The sequence below is a fragment of the Rhinichthys klamathensis genome, unplaced genomic scaffold (assembly GCF_029890125.1).
Source record: "Rhinichthys klamathensis goyatoka isolate OS25496 unplaced genomic scaffold, OSU_Roscu_1.1 h1tg000001l_1, whole genome shotgun sequence".
Classification (NCBI taxonomy): Eukaryota; Metazoa; Chordata; class Actinopteri; order Cypriniformes; family Leuciscidae; genus Rhinichthys; species Rhinichthys klamathensis.
Window position 1 is genome coordinate 5709876 of NW_026606555.1, and position 23708 is coordinate 5733583.

At 35.0% G+C, this 23708-nt stretch overlaps 1 protein-coding gene across 1 annotated transcript; it reads left to right on the plus strand.

Annotated features, from left to right (window-relative positions):
• The first annotated feature begins 117 nt into the window (after nt 1–117).
• Nucleotides 118–22616, plus strand: traf3ip2a (TRAF3 interacting protein 2a). Its single transcript, XM_056256566.1, has 10 exons — nt 118–279; nt 564–615; nt 4511–5059; nt 11209–11314; nt 13249–13415; nt 13491–13579; nt 13690–13758; nt 14272–14376; nt 21910–21984; nt 22108–22616. The coding sequence occupies exons 2-10, from the start codon at nt 600–602 to the stop codon at nt 22252–22254; spliced, it is 1323 nt and encodes a 440-aa protein (XP_056112541.1). The 5' UTR covers nt 118–279; nt 564–599; the 3' UTR covers nt 22255–22616.
• Nucleotides 22617–23708: the final 1092 nt, after the last annotated feature.

Here is a 23708-nt window from a genome sequence, read left to right on the forward strand (position 1 = left end):
AACCATTCAATATTTTATGAGTTGTTGGCTCATAATATATTGCAATGTATTGAAATATATTTCTCTGGTGAAATGTGAAACCCTGCCTAGTTGAGCGTTGGATTTCAGATCGTCCCGTTGTTCTCTAACTTGATTGGATGGCTCAGACTTTTCGCTGCGCAATATTTGCATAAAGAGAATGTAGAATTCCCCTAATTTGCATATAGGTGCACGTTTCCTGAACGAACCGAAAGCAGGTGTGACGCTCTCCAGGAAGAGACACGTATAGGCTCTGAACAGGTAAGAAACCGACAAACCTGTAATCATTAAACGAGTCTATTCGTGCATATATTTGATCATAAAACTTTTGATCTATTTAAAATAAAAAGTTGCATTGAACTTTAGAGTATTGTATGTGCTTTCTCGATTGGTATTGTTTCATAAAGAGAGGTCAGAGTTTTCCACTCTGGACTCACAGGAGCCCTCACGAACTAGGCTAAGTTGTAGGCTACTTTTTCACTTAAAAATGATTCATCTCTAATTTTCTGAACGGTGTTGTGTGGTTGTGTTATTTACCCCATCAGAAATCACAGTCTGAATTCAAGAATACGGGAAAAGCAATGGAATCCTTTCAAGGTAAATCTGTTTTGAAAAGCTTTTACACTATTCATTGCAGCAGCATACTGTATCACGTCATTGTCACCAAGCCTGTATTACACTGTATCACATGACATCACCAAGCCTTCCAGAACATGTACGGGTCATATTTCACCCCAAAATAACAATAAAATATTTCCGATAAAAGAAAACCTACAGGAAAATTTGTTTGTTTTACAAATTCTGTGAAACAAAACTGAGCATAATCGGAGCTACAAACAAATGTTAAACATTCAAAATAAAACATTGAAACACAATGTTTATTTATTTATTATTTGTTGAGAATTTTGTGGCAAAATATTCTTGAATCTTGATCCTTGTGTAAAAGCAGTGCCAAAAAAAAAAAACTTTAGCTAGTAGGCTTAATTTTCTTTATGAAAAACATTTAAGATTTGGGGTGAAATCAGACCTATACCTACTGTAGTTTTTTTCAACTGATTTTGAATATATTTATGCTATATTTTACACTGGATGGAATGTATAACAGTACCAAACAGGACTGTCGCTAATCGTCAGTGACATTTAGTGACTTAAGACCCATAAGGCCATATATAATAAGATTCCTCCCTTCAAATATCAATTACCGCAACACTAAAAGCACAGGAGCACACTAAACAAATCAAGCACATTGGATCAATGCTTATTCGATCATTCGCAATTGCTTATTCTTTATTGTGCAAGAAATTTAAAAAATACAAGTCGTTTGTTAATACACTGTAAATCATGCTTATAGGCAATAAGACTTATTTAGGGATACAGTACACAGCATAAGTGAATATACCCCCTCTAAACATAAAGAAGCGTTGGAGTGTTCATCAGAGTGGTCATCATAAGACCTTAGGACCTTTGTTGCACTTGAGTTTTTGTGGTTGTAATAAAAACAGTAACAACTCCTTCCCAATCCACACACACCTTGGAGAGTTCATATATCAGGAGCAATGTTTTGGTTTTGGTGTTTGATGAAAATGTTTTCAAATAAAAATCAATCAGTCACAATGCAGATTGCACACATATGAAGTGGTTCGATTTGAACACATTTACAATGCAGAATACCTGTACTGTAACATACCTGTGCAAATGACAATACACTTTTAGAGCATTAATGTCCTTCTAGTGGCAAAAGTCATGAAATATCATATTATATTATTTTCTTTCCACAAGAGGTCATCAATAACACCCAATGTGAGATATTTTCAGCTGTTTTAAGAGGGTTATGCATGGAATAGAGATTTGTTTTGCTTTTAAGTGAAACAATGTAAAGAATGTGCTTATTTATTTAAAAAATACTGATCAAATCTTGTAATTTAGAGGTAAAGAAAAAAAAAGAAATATATATATCCAAATATATATCTCCAAAAAAAGATTATTTAAAAAATAGAAACATATTATCAAAATAAAAGGGTAAAAGCTTTCTGGACCAAAAAAAAAAAAAAAAGTATAATTTTAGGATTTCAGGTCATTCTGACCCGAGGAGTTATTACATGTACGGGGGGAGAGGAGATGACAATTAAGGTTTTATATTACTCACTACCCATAGGCCTAAATAATTGCAATTTAACCTTATTTATTAAAGGTTATTTCAGTAACCTTTATTTCAGTGAGTTATAGCGGTTACAGTTAGATTAGGTTGTTTATTCAACACATGGGGTGAAATCTGCCCAAACAAATTGAGTGCAAATTGTTACCTCAATTTTATTAAATAATCTATAGGTTTGTTTTTATGCATTTCTATTTCTAAATGATCACAATACAGTTAAGGGGAAGATGATACAATTTTAATTTATTAAACATGAATAATATGTATGATGAATAAACAAGAACATATGTCATCCATATCTGTAAAATAAGTACATTAGGCAATTTTGCTTGAAGCAATATGCTGTTTTGTGTATTTTTGGGATGTTGGAGCCCCCTATAGTTTTGATAAAATACTGCTAATGTTTTCATATATAGATTGTGTGTTTATTTTAGTGGTAGAACTTTTCCTGAATTGTTGCATATTTTGTTCATCCTGCCAGAAAGTTCAAGGTGGCTCTCAGGGTTTTATCTGTCACTGTGTACTGATAGCAGATCTGCCATAGTCTTTTTAGGGCCAGATAACATTACAATTTACTTTGTTGTTGTGTTTGAGCTTCCCAGTATGTGATGTAATTGTGTTTCATTTGTGCTATAATTTGTTTGGATTGAATTAGTTTGACAGTATTGTTTTGGCCCAGAGTATCAATGTGATGTGGATCAGTGGCCTGTTGCACGAAGCTAGCTGAACAAACTCTTGAGTTTCAGAGTATTGACAAATCCAGATAAATCCACCCTGGTTTAGATCAGGTTCAGTGGTCTCACAAAGCTTGATATAAACGTTCTCTGTCACCTCAGGTTTGATCCAGAGTTTGCGATTAACTCTGAAGAGTGTGCACCTGAAAGTGTGACACGTGCAGCAAACCAAACGTGGAACATAGAGAGCATTGTTTGATTCACTTCTCACAAGAGAGACGGCACAATTCACTTCTCTTCTAAAGAGATTTAGAGATCATTTTGAAAATTGCAATTTAAAGCGTTTAAAAGGTTGGAATAAACGCTGCTTTGAGAAGGCAGCTGAAAGAAAATATCTGACCAAATCAATGCATAAGGTGAATCAAAAGAAATAGGTTCAGAAATAAAGAAATAGAATGAAAGCTTCTCCAGAGCAGATTAGCCATGTAGCATAAATTACCATAGCGATGAACACCGCTAAAAACCAATCCTCCTTCTTGACCCCAAAAAACAGAGTTTGCGATGGTGGGGTTCAATTTTCTTCAAGACTTGCCCAAAGAATTGGCCATCCCCATAACTACCCTTACGGAACAAAAATATATGGGATATACTGCAAAATATTATGCAATATATTACATAATACATTTCCATATGGGAGACCAGTGCTTATATTTTTCAATATACTGCAATATATGCATTGACCATGTATGGCTATATATTAATACATATAAAATATTCATAAATGGAGACAAAAATAGCAATACATGTTATATTCATCAGGTTTTTTCCTTTATTGTGTACATATATTGCACATAGATGTTCCCATATAAAGGTGAATGTAAGTGCACTTATATATATACACACACTGAATGAGTTACAGCAGATTTTTAGTTCCCAGCATGCTTTGTTTTCTGACTGTTAAAGGAGAGCAAATGTTAACATTTATTGACACAAGTTTATAGAAATGTATAGTGTTATTTGATGTGTTTTGCTCAATATTAATATAGGGGGAGAATTGTTAGTGTTTAATGCTCTATTATTTTGGAATTTAAGAGGTTTTCTGGTATGTCTGAGTTTTTGGGGTTACCATTAATGACATTCCATTATTTAAACATATCTGAAGAGATCCCGTTCAGGCAATTCATAAAAAAGCACTGGTTTACTTCCAATTTAGTATTAAATGTTTCTACTCTTCATCACGAAGAGTAGAAACATTTAATACTAAATTGGAAGTAAACCAGTGCTTTTTTATGAATTGCCTGAACGGGATCTCTTCAGATATGTTTAAATAATGGAATGTCATTATTATATGATCTCTTATATGTATATTTTTAGTGAATGTTTGTTTTTATAGCACTATATAAATAGAGGTGACTTGACGTATCAATCTATATTGGTCACACATTTTCATGTGATATGAATTTCACCAAACTTAAACTTTGGAAAGCAAAATTCACATAGCCACCAGTTGATAACAGTCCTTATTAATTAAAATAATTAAACAAGTCAATGCCTCTAAAACTTATTTGTCTGAATCAACCAGAGGTATAGAGAACATTATTGCTTACTCCATTCATGCAACATACATAAACCTCTCTTTTTTTTTCTTGTTTTGTTTTCACAGATCACTGTCCACATCTTAGTATGCCTGTAGAGACGGATGAGTCTATGACCTCGTCTTCCCTCAATCTGGCCTGGCCAACTTGCCAGCAGTGCCAGTCACACAACTCTAATGAGGCAGGCAAACGTGGGAGATTCGGCCCTGAGATGTGTGTCTGCAATGTAAGCAGGCTGGATTACCTAGATGGTTACTGTGGGCTTACTCCTAAAGTCTTAAGGGTTAGTCCCTTCACCAAACTCTCCATAAGTGATTCACAACGCACAGCGAGTCCTGCAGGCCTGCCCAGTCTCTACTTGCCTCAAAGTTCGGGAAGACACCTTCAGAGAGACTGTAGAGACCACATAGAAGATCTGAGTGAAGATTTCTCAGGCATCAACATTCAAAACCGCTGCAATTCCCCTGTCCTATATTCACACGCCCGAAACCCTGTGAGCGAGGATGAGGAGAGTCTCGAAAAGCCTAGTTCTCTTCGCTCTGACCTGGGGGAGAATTTCTGCAGATATTCTCCACCAAAACAGACAGGATTTTATGGTATGTCTGTTATTTGTATGATTTAAGGGGTATGATGAATCAAATTTTCTTTAATCTTTTGACATACAAGTGGTCATTTTGCTATAAAAAATACTGTAGGTTTCAGACCTCTAAAATTCCTCCTCATTCCAAAAGAGCAAGAGAAACCAAGCTGCTAAAATAACTTATTTTATACTTTCCCCACGTGATTCTTCCACACTGTGGTAGACATTTGCATCTAGCCATGAGGTGGGGTGGGGAATATTTATGTTTTGCAAAGATTAATAAACTTGACTAACTTTATAAGTGAACTTAAAGGAACATATTTAAATAAAAAGGGTATGTCATGACCCCTTTAACACACGTCTGTTTGAAGATCATAAGCATCTTGTTTTCATCAGATATCATCCATCGCCCAAATTCCGTTTTAATGGTTAAATAAAATGTATTCTAAAGACATGCCTTATGAAATATGTTTTGCCCCCTAAATTATTTCCCCTTATTTTTTGTCTAGATTGTTTTTTAATGGTTTAATTAAACTAATCAAAAGGCATGCCTCGTGAATTGAATTCAAACAACTTTAAAAACTCAATAATTTATTAAAATGTTTAAAATAATAGGCCCCTACAAGGGCGAAATTGTCAATCACACATTGGGGGGGACAGCTGTGGAACTTTTTGTGTTGGCGCATGCACACATTTTTTTAATCAAAATAAAATAAAAGTCAGAGTCCGAATGTTTGTAATTGTATAACACAACAAGGAATTTTATTACATCTGATCGTCAAACCAACGTATAGCCTACTCACAATGATTACAGCATCGGCATCAATTACAGGCCTGAATTGACAACAAAGCGGTCAGTGATCTCTCTCTTTTATAGTCTTCTATAAACATATAGTGACTATAAACATTTTGATTAAATTACTGTTACAGGATAACAGGATATTTACCATTCATAGATAGCCTATGTGCCAAATGTCTGTCAATTTCCGCGCTCCTCCTAACTCTTCTTCTGTTTGGTTTTTCCTAACTCACTGACGATGCACAAGCTACTAAAGGGATAGGAAAACATGACATGGATTTCAGGAGAAATAGGTTTTGCTAAAAGTATAGTGTAAGGCAAGTCGAATGGATTTGGGAAATGGACCGGCCGGGATTTTATATTTTCGGAGCTGAGAAGAATTTTCGGCCCTGCCCGCACAATCATACAAGCCGCGTTTCCATTACCCTTCAAATTGCGCAAATTGAAATTGCGTAATGAAAATGCGCACAATGGAAACACTCCATTTCGCAAAAACTCCCGTTTATCCCAATAAAGTTTTTACGCTCGCATGAGGAGGTTTTTCAGGCAATTTGAAAAAGGAATATTTCGCAAAACTGGTTTTGCGAACGGGTTTTGCGCATTTACAGTCACCTGACTTAGAATACGCGGTGTGTTTTGGGTCCGTGTCCGCAAATAATAATAATAATTATCATCATTATTATAACATTTATTATATGTAGAAGACGCTTTTATCCAAAAAAGGAACAAAGCAATTCGTCACATTTCATTCATAATACAGTTTGGACAATAATAGGGCTAAGATTATCACAAATAAACACAAGATTTTGACGCATATCCAAGTGTGTGTGCGGACTGGGTGTGGAGCGCGCACTGGATGGCACGGTGGCGCGGGCGCGAACACTTGCATTTTCCTATCAACAGTCGAAACAACTTAAAATACTCTATCATTTCTGGTCATACAGAATATAATAATACATTATTCGCAACTACTTTTATTTGCGTAATCTCACAATAACAAGAAAACGATGTGCTTTTGTAAAATAAAATAAAACAATCAGGCCCGCTTTCATGATCTCCGTGAACTGAAGCGCGAGAACTGATAGGCTATATAGCCTTTGTAGACTGAAGCTTTAAATGTCCACTTTAAAAGGAACAAATTTGAATCGAAAGCTAATACCTTCTGATTATGTAATCCGTATGAAAGGTGCATTTCTCTCTAAAGGTGCATCCGGAGATGGAGATATGTTTTTAGCCGACACTGATTTAGGAAAACAATAGTTTAATAATAAACAATTAAAATGCCTCGTTATTTTTTCAGACACATTTATTATAGCCTAACTCACCTATACATCCCCTTTCTGTAGGCTGTGGTCATGGCTCTTCTCATTCAGCACTGCGGGAAAAATATAATTTCCAGGTTCTAATTTGGCCTTAGAAAACCAGTAAAATCTACATTTTTTTTTTCCTCCATATTAATTTGTGAATATTTTAAATGTTTAATAAAGGGGCAAAAAGTCATAAACAAATATCTGAAAATTCGTCTCTCTCTCTCTCTCTCTCTCTCTCTCTCTCTCTCTCTCTCTCTCTCTCTCTCTCTCTCTCTCTCTCTCTCATATATATATATATATATATATATAATTTATTTTTTTGTGCAGCATTTGGTGTAGGCCTACAGGTCAAACTAAAATGTTGGTGTTCACCTTTGAGTTTTAAAAATACAACAACCGTTCATTTTTCGTTTTGCAATTACGGGTTAAATAAGAAACATGAATGCAAGTACACTGACCGTTTGGACATAATACGAGACAGAGTTCTTTATTGAATTCATAAAAGAAACAATAATTACAGGAATAGTCTACTGGACTCTAAGCCCACTGATCTATATGACATTAATAAAGTCATTCTATATTGATCAGTGTCTAAACCTCAAAGAAATGCCAAAATCAAGACATCGGAGCAGAAATTAGGGAGAAACACCCAGGAACTCCGTGTCTTTCCCTGCCATTAACGCTTGGATAACACGCCACGTCTCCTTCCAATAATAATAATAATGTCTATGCGGTGGCTGTGAAATAGGCTATAAACCTACCAACGTCCGTTGCCATGATTTTTGGAATGACTTATTGCGAGAGGAAAAAAAGACGTTTTAGTCGCATAACATCGGTTAATGGAACGCCGTCATTTCGCAATAGTTTTTTATCGACATTTAGAAAATATCGCAAAAGTTTTGCGCAAATCTGTAATGGAAACGCGCCCCAAATATGATCAAATATTGGGGGGGACAAATTGCCCTTCGTTGAATATTGGGGGGGACGTGTCCCCCTGTCCCCCCATAGAATTACGCCTATGGGCCCCTATGATTTCTTTTTCCAGAAATTCTGTTGTCTGTTGTTGTTGTTGTTGTTGTTTTTTCTGGATTTATCAAATAAAAACATAAAACTTTAACAATTAGGTTAAAGTCTTCTAAAATGTATTAAAATTAAATTTGAACAATTCCTTTTATGGCATAACATAACAACCAGTGCTGGATAAAAGGTTTAGGCTACTGTTAAAATTAATTCATGGAGGAAAAAATATAATTATTATTATTATCATCTCTTTGAGAAGTACATTACTGTGCAATAGTAATATGTTTCTGACAATTTCTTCAAGTTAAACCAAACTTTTATTTTGAAGGGGTTTGTTTTGAATACCTTTAAGTTATTATTCCAGAGGTTTTATATTAGAAATAAGGTAAAAGAAATCTCTGATAACACTTTCTATGAAGTCCAGGCTTATAATGAATTATAGCCCCATTTATATTAAGTATTGCTATTCTATAAATATATTTATTAAGACATATTAAGACTAATACTGCATTATAAGAACATTTATAGTTACATTTATGTTATTTGTTATTACTTATAATTCATGCATTTGCTTTTGCAATGTGCATGTTCTGATGTTCATAATGCATTATACACTGATTTATAAATGATCAAATATAAAATACACTTTTTGCTGTACCAAAGTTATCAATTATGTCTTTGAGGGCAAATAATGTTTGCATTAGAGGTCATGAATGGTAATTTTGATTTGTTAAAATCTCCTCAGCCATATTGCTTATAGCAGTTTTAAAATATATTGCAAAGCAGAAACTTAAAATGTATAATGAGCACATCTTCATGATTTCTTAACATTTGCTTTAGGAAAATTGCATCCAATGTTTTCACTACTACTATTACTGAAAGCCATCAGTTATGCATTTATTGAGCTTAGTAACTGTATTATCACACAATTACATTTTTATTAAATTAAAAGTATTTATAAGAACACAAAACAGCTATTAATAACAATATATTCACTAATTTGGCAGAAATAAATCTGAATTACTAAAAAAGTCAATGTAACTATAACATTAAAACATTATAGCATTGCAGGTTGTATCTTCATAAATAAATTCATGGAACCATACGACTGACTAATTAATATTTACAAATCAGTGTATAATGGATTATCAGCATGCACATTGAAAAAGCAAATGTATGACTTATAAGTAAAAATATTATAAATGTAACTATACATTTTCCTTATAATGCAGTATAAGTCTTAATGAGTCTTTATAAATATATTTATAGAATAGTAATGTCACAGAATCGCCAAGCTCCACCTTCACTTCATCTCCCACCTGGTTTGTAATCAATCATCTCATTCACAACGCTGCATAAAAGCCTGCACCACACACACCTCCATTGTCTGGTCTATGTCATAAGACGCCTGTGCTATTTATCTGTGGATACTTACCTCCATGTCTACCTTTTATCTTCCACTCCTGCGATCTCCATCTCCTGGCTCTGTTATTCTCCGGTTCCTCCTGATTACACCTTTAAGATAAGAGAACAATATCATCCTTCCATTCATCAGCGATCTAAGGTGTGTGTGGTGCAACTCATCATCCATTTGGACTAATATATTCATCCTCACTCTGGTTGTTGTTTTATGATCATCTGCATTCCCATCTCACTGCATCTATTGCATTACTTACCGTTTCTGCTGAGTCTGTTTTCCTGACAAGTAATAATTACTAATAAATAAGTATAAATGGAGCTATAATTCATTATAAACATGGACTTCATAGAAATTGTTACCAAATGTCCTTTAAACATACACAGATTTTATCCAGCAAATAAATTTACATTATTTTTTAAATTGATACAGTCACCGTGGTTTTGCCAAGTAACACATGTTCCTGGATCAACATAATCATACCTATATAAGCCTAAACTTGACATAACACTATGAACTTGTCCCTTGAATCTGATTGGTTGATTGGAATGTTGTTCCAGTATCAACAAAGATGTTGATCCAGGAACATGTAGTACTTGGTGTAATCATGTTCTATATTGACTTGTATTGTGGGAAGAGATGGAGAAATTTATCAATGAAAATTTCAGTGCTCTCACTTTCTCTCACTTTTATGGGATTTTTTTTTTTTTTTTTTTTTTGCTTCACTGAATATTTCATATTCATAATTACAAGTTTACTGATAAAAGACTCAACCTTATGGCCCCTACAAAGTATTTTCATATTTTAATACCCGAATACCTTTTATATTTTAGATTTAGCTTGGCTGATGAGCCAAATATTTAGCAAATACTGAAACCATAGTTGGCTAACAATGAAGAGTGAAATAAAGAAAAATGTCCAGTAGAACATATATATATATATATATATATATATATATATACTATATATAATATATGTGTATATATATTATTTTATTATTATTATTATTTTAATTTAGAAGAAAAAGTGTTTGTGATTCATCAAGATTTTTCATTTTGGTGGATCACCACAGAGAGACTATTTTGAAAGCCTGTATTCTTTTGAACAAAAGGAAGCTGGAGCGCTGCGGGTATCCCTTGTATCCTCTGGTGCTCTTGGAAGGGTTGAATGTTCGTAAAGTTCGGAAGAAAAATCCAAGTCCAGGCACTCAGTGGGTTACAAAAGTAAAAAAGCCTTTATTATTATTAAAGCGAGGGCTAAACCATTAAAAAACACCAACGCGTATCGGCCCTCTGGCCTTCATCATATGTGTATATATATATTATTTTATTATTATTATTATTTTAATTTAGAAGAAAAAGTGTTTGTGATTCATCAAGATTTTTCATTTTGGTGGATCACCACAGAGAGACTATTTTGAAAGCCTGTATTCTTTTGTTCGGTTAGCCAAAATATTTAACAAAGACTAAATGGGGCAGGGGAGGTGTAGAACTTTTAGAATGACTGGTGTTCCAATTCTGTGGAAATCTGCAGAGCTCTGTGCACAAAGATTCCAGGTGGGCCTGAATGAGTAGCCTCTGCAGATCATGTACCCATAACTTAACTGTATAGAAATTTAATTCTGTGTCTCGTCTTTATAGGTGAGTATGCCCATCACTGGCATAAGCAGCCTGCAAATGATCCACGTCCCAACTATCCGCTGCATCAGCCCCTACCTGAGCATGCAAGATATTATGCTCAGAACAGGTAACTTCATAAATCTTTTTTTTTTTTTTTTTTTTTTTTTTTTTTTTACAATAATGTACCAACTAACAATCAATTCTAGTTTTAAATAACAAAAATTAAAGTAGTCATATCTTGCCAAAACTAATTTGCCTTGCTTTTTTAACTTCAAAAAGCTTGATGCAAAAACAACTTTTGGAGTTGAGAAGTCAGACAGATGGATTGGATACATCGATGCCACTGTTGTCTTTAGCTTGCTCAGTTGGTGTTTAAAAAGACAATTAATATAATAATATAATTAATATATATATAAAAAATTTAATTTTGCAACATTAAAACTATTATTTTCCTGTTTATTACTGTGAAGCTGCTTTGAAACAGTCTGTATTATATAAAGCGCAATATAATGTAACTTGACTGTTGAGGGTAAACAAGGCCTGTTTCATACTGGAGATGAACACATGTTAACAAATTAGAGGATTCATTCACACTACACAAAGAGGCGCACGGCAGGAACAGAGCAGAAGCAGCATTGCCACTATACATATTGAGGCTAATATATTACGGCATCGCTTCAGTGCCACAGTGCATTGTTTTTGGTCAAAATACACCTGAATTAACACAATAAAATCATATAAGTGAGGTGTTCCGTGTTTCACAGTAACCATGACATTCAGTGCTGTGAAAAAAAAAAAAACATAAAACACATTATTGCCAGGAGTTTTTGCCCAAACTTCAAAGGAGGTTATTTAAATGATTACGGGATATCTTAACTTTATGATTACTTTTCTCATGTAAACTACATATATACAGCATGTTATGCATATGTGTGGGACAGTAGGTGGCATCGCAACCGAGTATGCTGTCCAGCGTAAACACTGTAAGAAGAGGCACATTGGTCAATACTCGGCTGTATTTGCAGTACACAAGCCGTGGTTCAGCTTCTGTGCTGCCTCCGTCTGCTTTTACTTATTGTGAAACAGGCGTAATTAGTTCGAAAAATACCTTTTTTTAAAGGAGGTAATCAGTTTAATCTTTTTTTCTTTTCTTTTTATAAACTCCAATATTAAGTTAGTAGAATTTCATATTTTGATTTTGTACATACGCATGTTAATTGCACAACTTTGTGACCGACTGTCACCGTCATGGTGGTTCGAGTGCAATTAAGTCTGCTACAAAGTTTTTACACACTCTAAAAAATGCTGGGTTGTCTCAACCCAAGTTTGGGTCAAATAAAAGTTTAAATCAATGGTTGGGTTTTTTAAATTTGTAATGGTTTTGTCTATATTTGACCCAAATATGAGTTGAAACAACCCAGCAGTTACAAATGCTTTCTAAGTATACATGCTATAACTCAGAGACAACCAGAGTATTGCAATAACATAGCAATAAGGCAGTAAAATAAAAAATATCATTGTCCATTTAATTGAGGAAGCTAAAGCCCTGCCCCAAAAACCTTCTTTTTTTTTTTTTATTATTGTATGAGTCAATATTTTAAGTGCAATCATCGTGTTTGTGAATATAAAGTTGTACTAATTTAAAACTTGAGTTTAACTTTCCCAGAAGGTCACCCATTCAGGTACTGACCATGCTTGGCTTCACTGGGTAACTGGTCAAGCACTACAGGATGCCAGCTGTAGGTTAATATGGACTGCTTCCTCAAATGTCCCAAATACAGCATTTGAGGTCGTCATCATCACAAAAATGTGATCGTCATCACCTGTGATCGTCATCATCACAAAAATAAACCAAAAATGTTTTAAGTTAATATAAATTTACAGGGACAGGTTTATTTAACTCAAAGCAGTAATACAATTCTGGTTAGTTAAAATGTGTCCGTTTTATAAACTCAAAAGGAATAATATAAAGTTTGAAATAATCATCACGTTTAATTTAAGTTATGACACACTGAACTGACTTGCCCTGTACATATCTCAATGTTTTGCTTCCCTTTGGAGGCCCATCTTCAGACAAGCGGCTGTTGTGAGGCCTCCTCAGGTCACATCTCATCAGAGCACAGCTCCTGTGAGAGAGCTCATGTCAGAAGTGTCTGTCCAGCCGTCCCAACCAGCTGCTGTCGGCCAGCTTCAAACACTGAAGCGCATCAGTCTTCCCGATGACTGCAGTGAGTCATGCTTCAAAGACAGATTTTCAGATCACCTTGAACTCTGACAACCTATATAACTTTTATGATTTTCAGGAGATGTTTTCATAACATACTCTGTGGACACTGCAGCAGAGTTGATCCCCTTCGTGAGTTTTTTGAATAATCAAGGATTCAGACCGGCTGTAAGATTGCCTACTTTTTGCTTATTTACAGTGTCTATTATTTAAACATTTATTGTTTGTCACATGTGAATAGATATAATAAATAACTAATAACATTTTCTTTTTTTTAGATTGATATATTTGAAGACAGAGTTAGAGAATTGGACATCAACAAATGGATGGACAGTTTTTTGAAAAATGTAAGAATTTATGTATTATTATTATTACAGTGGCAGGAAAGGAGCTGAAGTGTTTTTGAAAAGTGATGTGTTTAATATAAAAAGAAAAACAGCTTAATATATAAATACATGTAAATACTGTAAGCATTCATAGATTGTTTCTTCCAAAAAGTGTAAATACTGTGACTTTTGATACTATTAAAACTTTTCTCTTTTTGTTTAAACATCATTTTACGAATGAAAAGTTTTAATACTCTCTAACCCTGGTACTGCGCCTTTAAGTTTAACAAGAAAAAAACAAAGTTTGAAATTGATTTCTTGAACAACACTGAATGTAGTATTGTAATCAATCTTGGGCTATAGTTAAATTGAGCAATATCACCTGTGCAGGAGTGCTGTTATGAAAATGATCACAGTACGCATTCTATAAACAAGGAATTAATAATGAGCAATTTCAGGCAAAATTTGCCAGTTTTTTTATATTCACTGCTTTCTGCTGGAATCAGAATTTTTTTTATTTATTTTTTTATGCAGAAGTCAGTGCTAATCGTTGTAGTGATCAGTCCAAAGTATAAGATGGATGTTGAAGGAGATGGATCTGATCAGCATGGACTACACACCAAATACATACACACTCAGGTGAGAGTTGGTTGACAGCTGTCTTTTCAAAACCTTCTATATAGACCTGTGTGAAAGCTTCTTATATAAGGTCGATCTTGTAAGATCTAGCATTTAACTATCAGGTAATGTTGTAGTTATAACTACTTTGCATTGTTTTAAATACTTTGAGATATCTCTAGCGCACTTGTTAGAGTATATGAGTATATAAATATGTCATATTACTTCTAAAACTTCTACCTGTGATGTTGTGGCACTTTAAAGAGGCTGTGGACACTATTTGTCTTATCTAATTTATTATAAATAGTAGTTTATCACAAGGCATTTTTCCAGTGGGGTTTAATCACACCCTTTTTAAATGTGTCAGGACATTCAGGACTTTAATAATTTTATACCTATTTTAATTTACAGTTTAGAAATAAAATTTTGTAGAAGGTGGTTCATATTCAACTGGTTACATTTTTTTAAAAGAAAATAAAAATATGGATACTTTTCAATCAGGATTCAGGACTAAAGACCGCACAGAATCAGCTCTATTGAAAGTTACTAAATTGTATAGCTATTGTTGAGCACTGTCCAAGAGTTTTACATGCCAGTCTGTAGAGACATCAACTTTACATTTTCACGCACCTAAACTTGATGCTGAACAAAACGAACCGTGATTGGTTGCTTTACATGTCAGTCAGACGGCCTCTTGGGTGATCTTTGGCCAGTGAAAGCTGCTTTGGAGGATCAGTTAGACATTTCAACGATATGGGACATATCACGTAAAGGTGATATAAATAAGAATTATTGAAACGAGAGCATTTTGGATTTATAAATTAAAATCACTGGCTCCTAATTGCATAATATTAGATTTTTCTGTTTTCTGATGTAAAGATAGATTACTACATGATTTTTACAAATGTCATATAGCCTATAAATTAATATTCTTAGTGTGAAGATCAGTGTTGATTAATGCCGATGTATTTCTGATGACTTCAGTCATTAGATCTTTCACTGCTTTGAATTTGATGTGGTTACCTGGATTAACTCTCTGGGGTCGGCAATCACGCCGGCGTGATCTGCTCGCTTTTTTTCTTATCAGTGCAAAAGAGACTCAAAATACTCGGTTGATTTTGATCTTACATTTAAGTGTTATACATCATTAGATCCTGTTAAGTTTCTATTTTTTTTGTGGATACTCACAATAAAAACAAAGTGTTGTGCTTTTCACCAAATAAAGAAAAACAAACATGATGCGAGTTCTGCGTTCTCTCTGTCAGTGAAGTCCATTCTGAAACGCGTCCTAAGATTAACTGTAACTCCGCGATTACTTGTCACACAGGCACGAGAGATTTTTCTTTATGAAGCTTGAATTTTCTTCTTTTAAATGAAGTAATTTAAATAAAAAAACAAATATTCTCAGTTTATGCAATCTGTATGAAAAGAGAGTGCTGTCAGTATTTTTTTTCCCAGCTCATTATACTTCATTACGCGTTAATCTGACACGCCCACGGAGGACGCGCGCTATTCAAACGCAAATGTCGAGGCAAGCCATGACAATGCCCACATCAGCCGTTCCACCGCGGCGGTAAAATGTGTGGTGTATTTGCTGCCGTTTACCGCTAAGAGGCGCTACAATCATAGACTCTGAAAAGTGTTCGTTTATTCCGGTTTATTCTCTCTAATGCGTAATCTGCTGCCGCACCGCGGCTGATTCAGAGCGATTGAAAGCTGGTAGCAGATGTATTCAACAAGTGAAACGTAGTTAAAATAATTCATAATCACAATACTGAAATTAGGCTACTGAAATGTAATTGAATAAATAATGAAAACATTTCAACATAAAACATTGCAATAAAAACATTTAGGCTACATCAATGAGGCTTTACAACTTTAACAGCGTAGCCTACAGACGGTAGCTCAATGATCAACGCAACAACACGAGCTTCGAGGAGCTTCAATAGACCCGAGATCGAATCTCAATGTAGCATAGGCCTACATGTTGTTAACCGATGTTGTCCCACAGCGTTTATATTTTCCCACCTTGATGCTTAAATAGGTGACTGTTTATATCTGTTTACTTATTTAAAGTCAAGAGTTTTGTTTGATTATCATTACAACATAAATTTGCTACATTCCTGTAGAACCGCAGCCGCTGCACAAACGACAAAAACTGATGAAGGAAGATTGTCAGCCGATTGCATCAGAAAATGAAAATGAAGAAGCTCGTCTTTAGTCTGCTAAATTATTGTGTAATATAAAAGAACACTAAAATTACTTAAGTTTGAAACCAAGTTCGAACATTTCAAGGTTTAAATTTTTTAATTTAAAACAGGGTTGCATCGGGTTTAGAGTTTATTTCTTTTGCGATGCAAAATAAGAAACACTAGGCTAATCTTATTCTTGCGACATTTTAAATTTGTATTGCCAAAGAAATTACAGCTAAATTAAACAATTAAAACAGTACAAAACGAAAATTGTCCAAAGAAACATAATTAAATTAAAAACATGCGTTTCTCTTTGCCTCTCTCGCGCTGGATCTCTTTTTAACAAGTTTATTTAGTCTCCCTCGCTGCGCGCGCTGGGTATCTCTCGAAATTAAACATTTCAGGGTAAAAACACATCATACAGCTGATAATACAGTATATGTCGCTACGTGTCAGCCAACGCCTACAAATCACGAAAAAATTATTTAGCCTTTAATTGTTGCTTCAAAGACACAGCATGCCTTGTTGAATTCACCTTACAATAACTTCAATTGAAATTTTGTGTGAAAAAAACTTTAAATAGGCTACAATAAATAAACTACAATATTTATAATTTAATAAGATATGGGGCGTACATTTGGACACAGATTTATCCTTACAATAATTTTGCCTGCTCATCAGGCTGGCTATCCGACACTCTCCATATGAAAGAGGAACATTAACACCTTTGTCCAGCAACTGTCCCTCCAACCCCCCACAGGCTATCGGAGTCTGAGGCTGACTTAACACAAAGAGAAGTCGCAATTCACACTTAAATCACTATTCTAGACAGTGTTGATAATGAAGGAATTAAATGATTTAAGTTACATGTAGCCTAGTGATATTTCTGTCATAAGAAAGTTAATTACTAAATATTTCATTATTTCAATAATTGATGAAATAAAACTGGTTTGGGCCTGCTTTTTCCAAGCAAAACTAAATATAATCTGAAAAAACGCATGTTAATTTGTTGTCATGAACAAAATATTCAACTTAATATTAAAGTCTGGGATCTTTGGATGCTTACAACCAGGCATGCAATTTGTGAATTAAGTTTTTATTTTATTTTGTATTATTCAAATAAATATCGAAACACGGTGCTTCGTGGTAATGCTGCTAAATTCAATAACATTTATAGAATAATTATGAACTTAAATGAAACAATATCGCAACATTTCGACAAATACATTATTTGATCTGTTTTTACATTTTAATTCAGGGTGATTTAGCCTACATTTAATTAGAGCGAGATTTTCACCCTTGTCTTGTCATTTTCTCATTGGGAAGCGCTTACATTACATGTTTGAGTAGATCCTCTGTACCTCTCGTTTGGATTAGCCTACACAATCAGATAACATTTATTAGCCTAAATATTTAGACATTTAAAGGCTTTAGACATAGCCGATTTCTTATCGTGACTGAGCTGAAGTGGCTTTCGGTTCATTTTTGTGACGCGCAGTTCCCGGAGACAGAGACGACAGATATACTGTTTTTGTCGTTAGCCTATATACAAGTTTACAGTTTTGAATGATGTAAGCTACTATACTCTTATCTGTATGACCAAAAAATTACGGGGGGGGGGATTAAAATAATTCAGCAGAAGCAGGAATGTTTAGACCAGAAGGAAATCCCAGTCCCCCTGGCAAATCACACTTTACTTAAAACCATGTTTTTAAAAACTCTAGGTTGTAGGGAACAGACATCTCTGCCATGCGCGCGCATGGTTTGGAGCACAATATCTGTCTCGCATGCACGCTCGCTCTAGATAGATTACGGGATATTTTAACTAATTTGCGGTATAACTAGTCGATCACGAGTGGCTCAACAGGTAGATCTATAGATAAACTATATCTTTTAGGAATTTGACCGACCGGGTTGACACTTCAGCGTGAGAAATCGGGGGTGTGGCGTGAGAGCGTGAGATTCGGGTCAATTGCGTGAGTACTCTCACGCTCAATGCGTGAGAGTTGGCAGCCCTGAAAAAAAAAATATATATATATATATAGGCTATATATAATTAATTTTTTTACAGAACTGCTTTTGAAATTACGATTGGTAGCCTATTATTATACAGATGCAAAGTCGTTCTGTTGGATACCGTTGGCCGTTCTGTTCCTTAGTGTAAAATGGAAATGCATGATATTTGTATTTTATAAATATAAGCAAAAAAAACTGTATGGTGTAACAGAGTTTTAGAGCTAGACAAATCTAAATAAATATAAAATTTACAGCAGACCATGTTTGTGCGGGATTTGAACCCGTGTCATCTTGATGATGAACCGTAAGTTCTACCGCTCGGTTATGAATTTTCTCACTGAAAAATAACCAAACGTCTGTTTCTCACATGAGCGAGAAAACTTTTTGTCTTTAGCCTGTGAGTGTAGGCCTATACTTTAGCCTTTTAAAGTTTTAAAAGATTATATCTTATCTGTATGACCAACAATTACGGAGTAGGCTATAAATGTTTGTTGTAGGCTTATTTGGAAATTACCATAACTTGTAGTATTTCATCCTTAGGCTACTGTTAATAGACATTAGCCCCACTTACGTTTTGCTAAATGTCCCTTTGCGCCACCTGGCGGTCGTTTCGCGAACGACTTTGAAATGCGACTGGTTTATTTTTACCGCGGTGGATGGCTAAAAATGGTATGTGGATGGCTAAAAGGTGTGACTAAAAATGTGCTTTTGGCTTTCATTTATATTTTGATTGTTTGTTTGTTTGTATATATATATATATATATGTGTGTGTGTGTGTGTGTGTGTGTATAAATATTTATTTATTTATATATATATATTGTCCTTGCATTCTTTCTTGTGTGACACCCCTGAATGAAAGGCTCATTAGTATGCAGTCTGCTCAGGTGAGAACTGCCTAATTATTCATGAGGGGGTTGGGCCGTTCCGCCCATCCGCATATTGCCTTTGCAAACAAAAAAATGTTTTTCACAATTTAAAACAATCTATTGTTTTATGTGAATGATTAGGCAGAATGATTTTCAGATCAATTTGAAGCAAAAACTCTAGGCGACAACATCCACTAGTCAAAAGTCTTGTGGACAAATATTTAGTATGTTATTTGTGGCCTTATATTAGAAACTTTAGTTTTTAGTTTTTTCAATAACCACGCATAAACAATATTCTCTCAAAAATACAAACATGTACATACATGTTGCTCACATATTATGGTAGCCCTGTGTGTGCTATATAGAGTGTAATTTCACCTGTGCCATTAATATGTTTATAAGCAACTGAAAAAAGCAGAAATGTCAGAGCATACCAAAACATCTCAAGGACCCCGAAAACACCTCAGACCCCAGAGGGTTAATGTGTTATGATCTTGCGGATGAACCCAAGCGCAGACAGGATGCTTGACACAGTTTATTAATGGACAAAAAAAAACAGGTAAAACAAAACCCACGAGGGGGCAAAACATGGACAGGGTGAGGAGTGACAGAACTAGACTATGGGCCCTATTTTAACGATCTGAAACGCAAGTGTCAAAGCGCAAGTAACTTTGTGGGCGGATCCCGGCGCTGTTGCTATTTTCCCGGCGGGATAAATGCCTCTTGCGCCTGGCGCAAATCTAAAAGGGGTTGGTCTGAAGTAGCTTCATTATTCATAGGTGTGGTTTGGGCGTAACGTGAAATAAACCAATGAGAGCGTCATCTCACATTCCCTTTAAGAGCAGGTGCGCTTGTTCTAAAGCGGATTCCTATTATAACGGCGGATTTGCCAGGCGCGCGCCAGGAGCGGTTCACAGCCGAGGAGAGCAACGTTCTCGTCAGGGCCGTAAAACACAGAGAAGTGACATTGGGGATGAAGAAACCCACCCAAATTAACTTCTGTTAAACAGGCGTATGATAATTTGGGTAAATGTGTAAGCTACATGTATGCTTTTATAATAAATTGTCTATCTATCTATCTATCTATCTATCTATCGTAATAATGTATGATTTGCAAAAATGAAAACTGCTGCTTAGATGAGAGAAGCAACGTGTATGCGCGATACAGACGATATTTTATTTAGACGATAAACAAACAGCGAATATAGAATCAGAACTCTCTCTAGACAATACTCTTGACAGGATACTCACAAGGCTTAACAAAGTAAGGTAACACGCAGGTAAGAATTACAATGAACCAACACAGGACAGCAAACACAAGGGGATGATATAGGGAGACACTAATGACAAGAACAGGTGAAGCTGACTAGACAATAATGACAAGACGAGGATAACAAGGGGGCGGGGTTACGTAAGGAGACAACACAAGCACATGGCCCAGACAAAAGGCCATGTGCTTGTACACAAAACATGAGTCTGTCATGATCCTGCCCCAAGACTTAAAGAAAGACAAGGACTAGATGGCAGAATCATGACATAATGCATAAGGATTGGTAATTTGTCCAATTGGTTATTTTTTTTGATTGTGGGATCCTCTGTTATTGTGCTTGGTGTAAATTTATGTCTTGTGATTCATGAGGTTTGTTGGTGGATGTGTTAAACAAGATCATAATATATGGATAATTGAACACATTTAATTGAGTGATTTTTAACACTGGTCAGTTTTGATGACGTCAATGTAATTAATTAATAGTTTAAATAGTGGTTGAAAGGATTAGAGCATTCAACACACTAAAGAAGGCCTGCAAGCCTAAACGTCTGTTGTATTAAAAATAAATTAAATAAAGTGACTATTTTTAAAGTGATTTTGAATTTTGAGTGTGGATCACAGCTATATTCCAATGCCATACAGTCTTGGAACGACTTGAAGATGAGTAAATCAGCAGCTCTAGAATAAAGTTATTGTCCAGCTAAAGTTAGTTTTGATTGATTAATTCCTGTATAAGCTAGGTCAAAGAGATGTGTTTTTAGTCTGGATTTAAACTGACAGAGTGTCTGCTTCCCGGACAATGTTAGGGAGACTGTTCCAGAGTTTTGGTGCTAAATAGGAAAAGGATCTACCGCCAGCAGTTGATTTTGATATTCTAGGTATTATCAACTGGCCAGAATTTTGAGATCGTGAAGGACTATAATGCGTTAAGAGCTCGCTCAAGTACTGAGGAGCTAAACCATTTAGTGCTTTGTAAGTAATCAGCAATATTTTAAAATGTATACGATGTTTAATAGGGAGCCAATGCAGTGTTGACAGAACCGGGCTAATATGGTCATACTACCCGGTTCTAGTAAGCACTCTAGCGGCTGCGTTTTGGACGCATACAGTATATGTAAGATGTTTTATACTCTTATAGTTTTGGTATCTAATAAATTCACTTCCCCTCTGGGTTAGCTGTGCATGTTTTTGATTGTTTCCGTTTTTTCAGATCCAGAATGAATTTATTCTGCAGAGATGTTTGAACTTCAGATTGGTACCAGTGCTGTTTCCCAATGCTAATCAAGTAAGTCTCCAAAAACAAAATGTATGTGCTAAGGGCATGAGACGAAATACATATTTGAAAGGAAATATATATTTATATATATGAAGATAGCCGTAAGTTTACAATCTGTTGCTTTCTCTGCAGAGTCATGTTCCACTGTGGCTGCAGAGCACTCGTCTGTACCGGTGGCCTGAAGATGCTAAAGACCTGTTACTGCGTTTACTCAGAGAAGAGAAATACATTGTCCCTCCGCTGGGCAAAGAGCTGACGCTCACTATCAAACCCCTATAAGAGTTTATCTCATTACAGCATGTTTCACCTCAAAATCAAAAGAAAAAATAGGAAAGCCTATTTTAGGACCATCATTTTCATGAGAATTAAGGACATTGTCAAATTACAAAAAAGACCAAACAAAAAAAAAAGTAATTCTATAGTAATAGTAATTCTTATTACCGCAGTGTAATTTTACTGGATTACAGTGGTTTCTAAACTTTTTCATAAACACGTGCATTAAAACACTCTCAGACATGACCTTACGTGCAAAAATCCTATAGGATTTCTTTGAAACATTGTAATTAATACAGTACTACTACAACTAATCAACTTCAATGGGCTTCTCTTTGTGTTTGTGATGTGAAGTCTCTTATAAGTGGCTTGTTTTGCTTGTAAGTGGCTCTTGTTTGTCTTGTTTGGCACACATAAGACTGTGGTACTGGTAATCTGTTGGTGAGATTACCTTGAATACCTTGAGAATACCTTGTCATATTTTCTTGTCTTTAAAATCATAGTGTCTACACCGGACGCAAGGCTGTCTATACTGGACACAACAGACAGCGTAACTGAATTGTGTTTTATTATTTACTTTTATGTCAAGTAGCTGCATAAGCGAGATCATTGAATTCTCATTTGTAAAACATTGTTTGGATTAAAGCATCTACTAATTGAATTAAAACATGCCAATCTGTGATGTCTGGTGACTATTAAACTTGCCCGTTTTTTTTTTTTAGACGATTTGGACAGAACATCTTTATTCAAATTTACTTTAACACTCTGTAGAGTGTGACCATATGTACTCTGAGCAGAGTTCATTTAACTCTGGGGATTTTGCTGTGTATGATTTAATTTGTTGGTTAATGATTTAATGCACTGAGCACTGCTGTAGTTTATATCACACACTCTCCAACAACAGAATGCTACTTTAATTACAATTAGAATCAAATTAGAATTATATCTTAGTTTTACCAGAAATATGTATCATTTGTGATTGCATTTTTTTAAGATATGGCCAGACGTGGAGTCAACTAATAACATTAGAGCGACAGCAATAGGAACGCCCACAAGCATCTTCACAGTACAGAGACTAGCGACATACAGTGACAGTGACTGGGGGTGTGAACGGGGCTTAAGATTGTTGTTTTTTCAGGCTGTTCTTTTTCAGCAGGAAAATATTTGACCTATTTAAACCTCATAATTGTGTTCTAATTGGTCTGTTTTCCACTAACCTTATTTGGTAAATAGTCATTAAAGCTACATTATCAGTGTTAAAGTTAATGAGATAATTAAGGGATGATTAAGCATTAGTGATGAACACCTGCTGTTAACAAGCAGAATCACTGAAGGAAAGAGAAACAGTGCCTGTATTTATCAAGCCTCTGAGGCAAGAATTTTTTTACTCTTTAGTCAATTCTTAGCAGTGTTTTTGTGAGTAATTCTCAAAGCTGCGCTTAAAAGTTAGTTATCAAGCA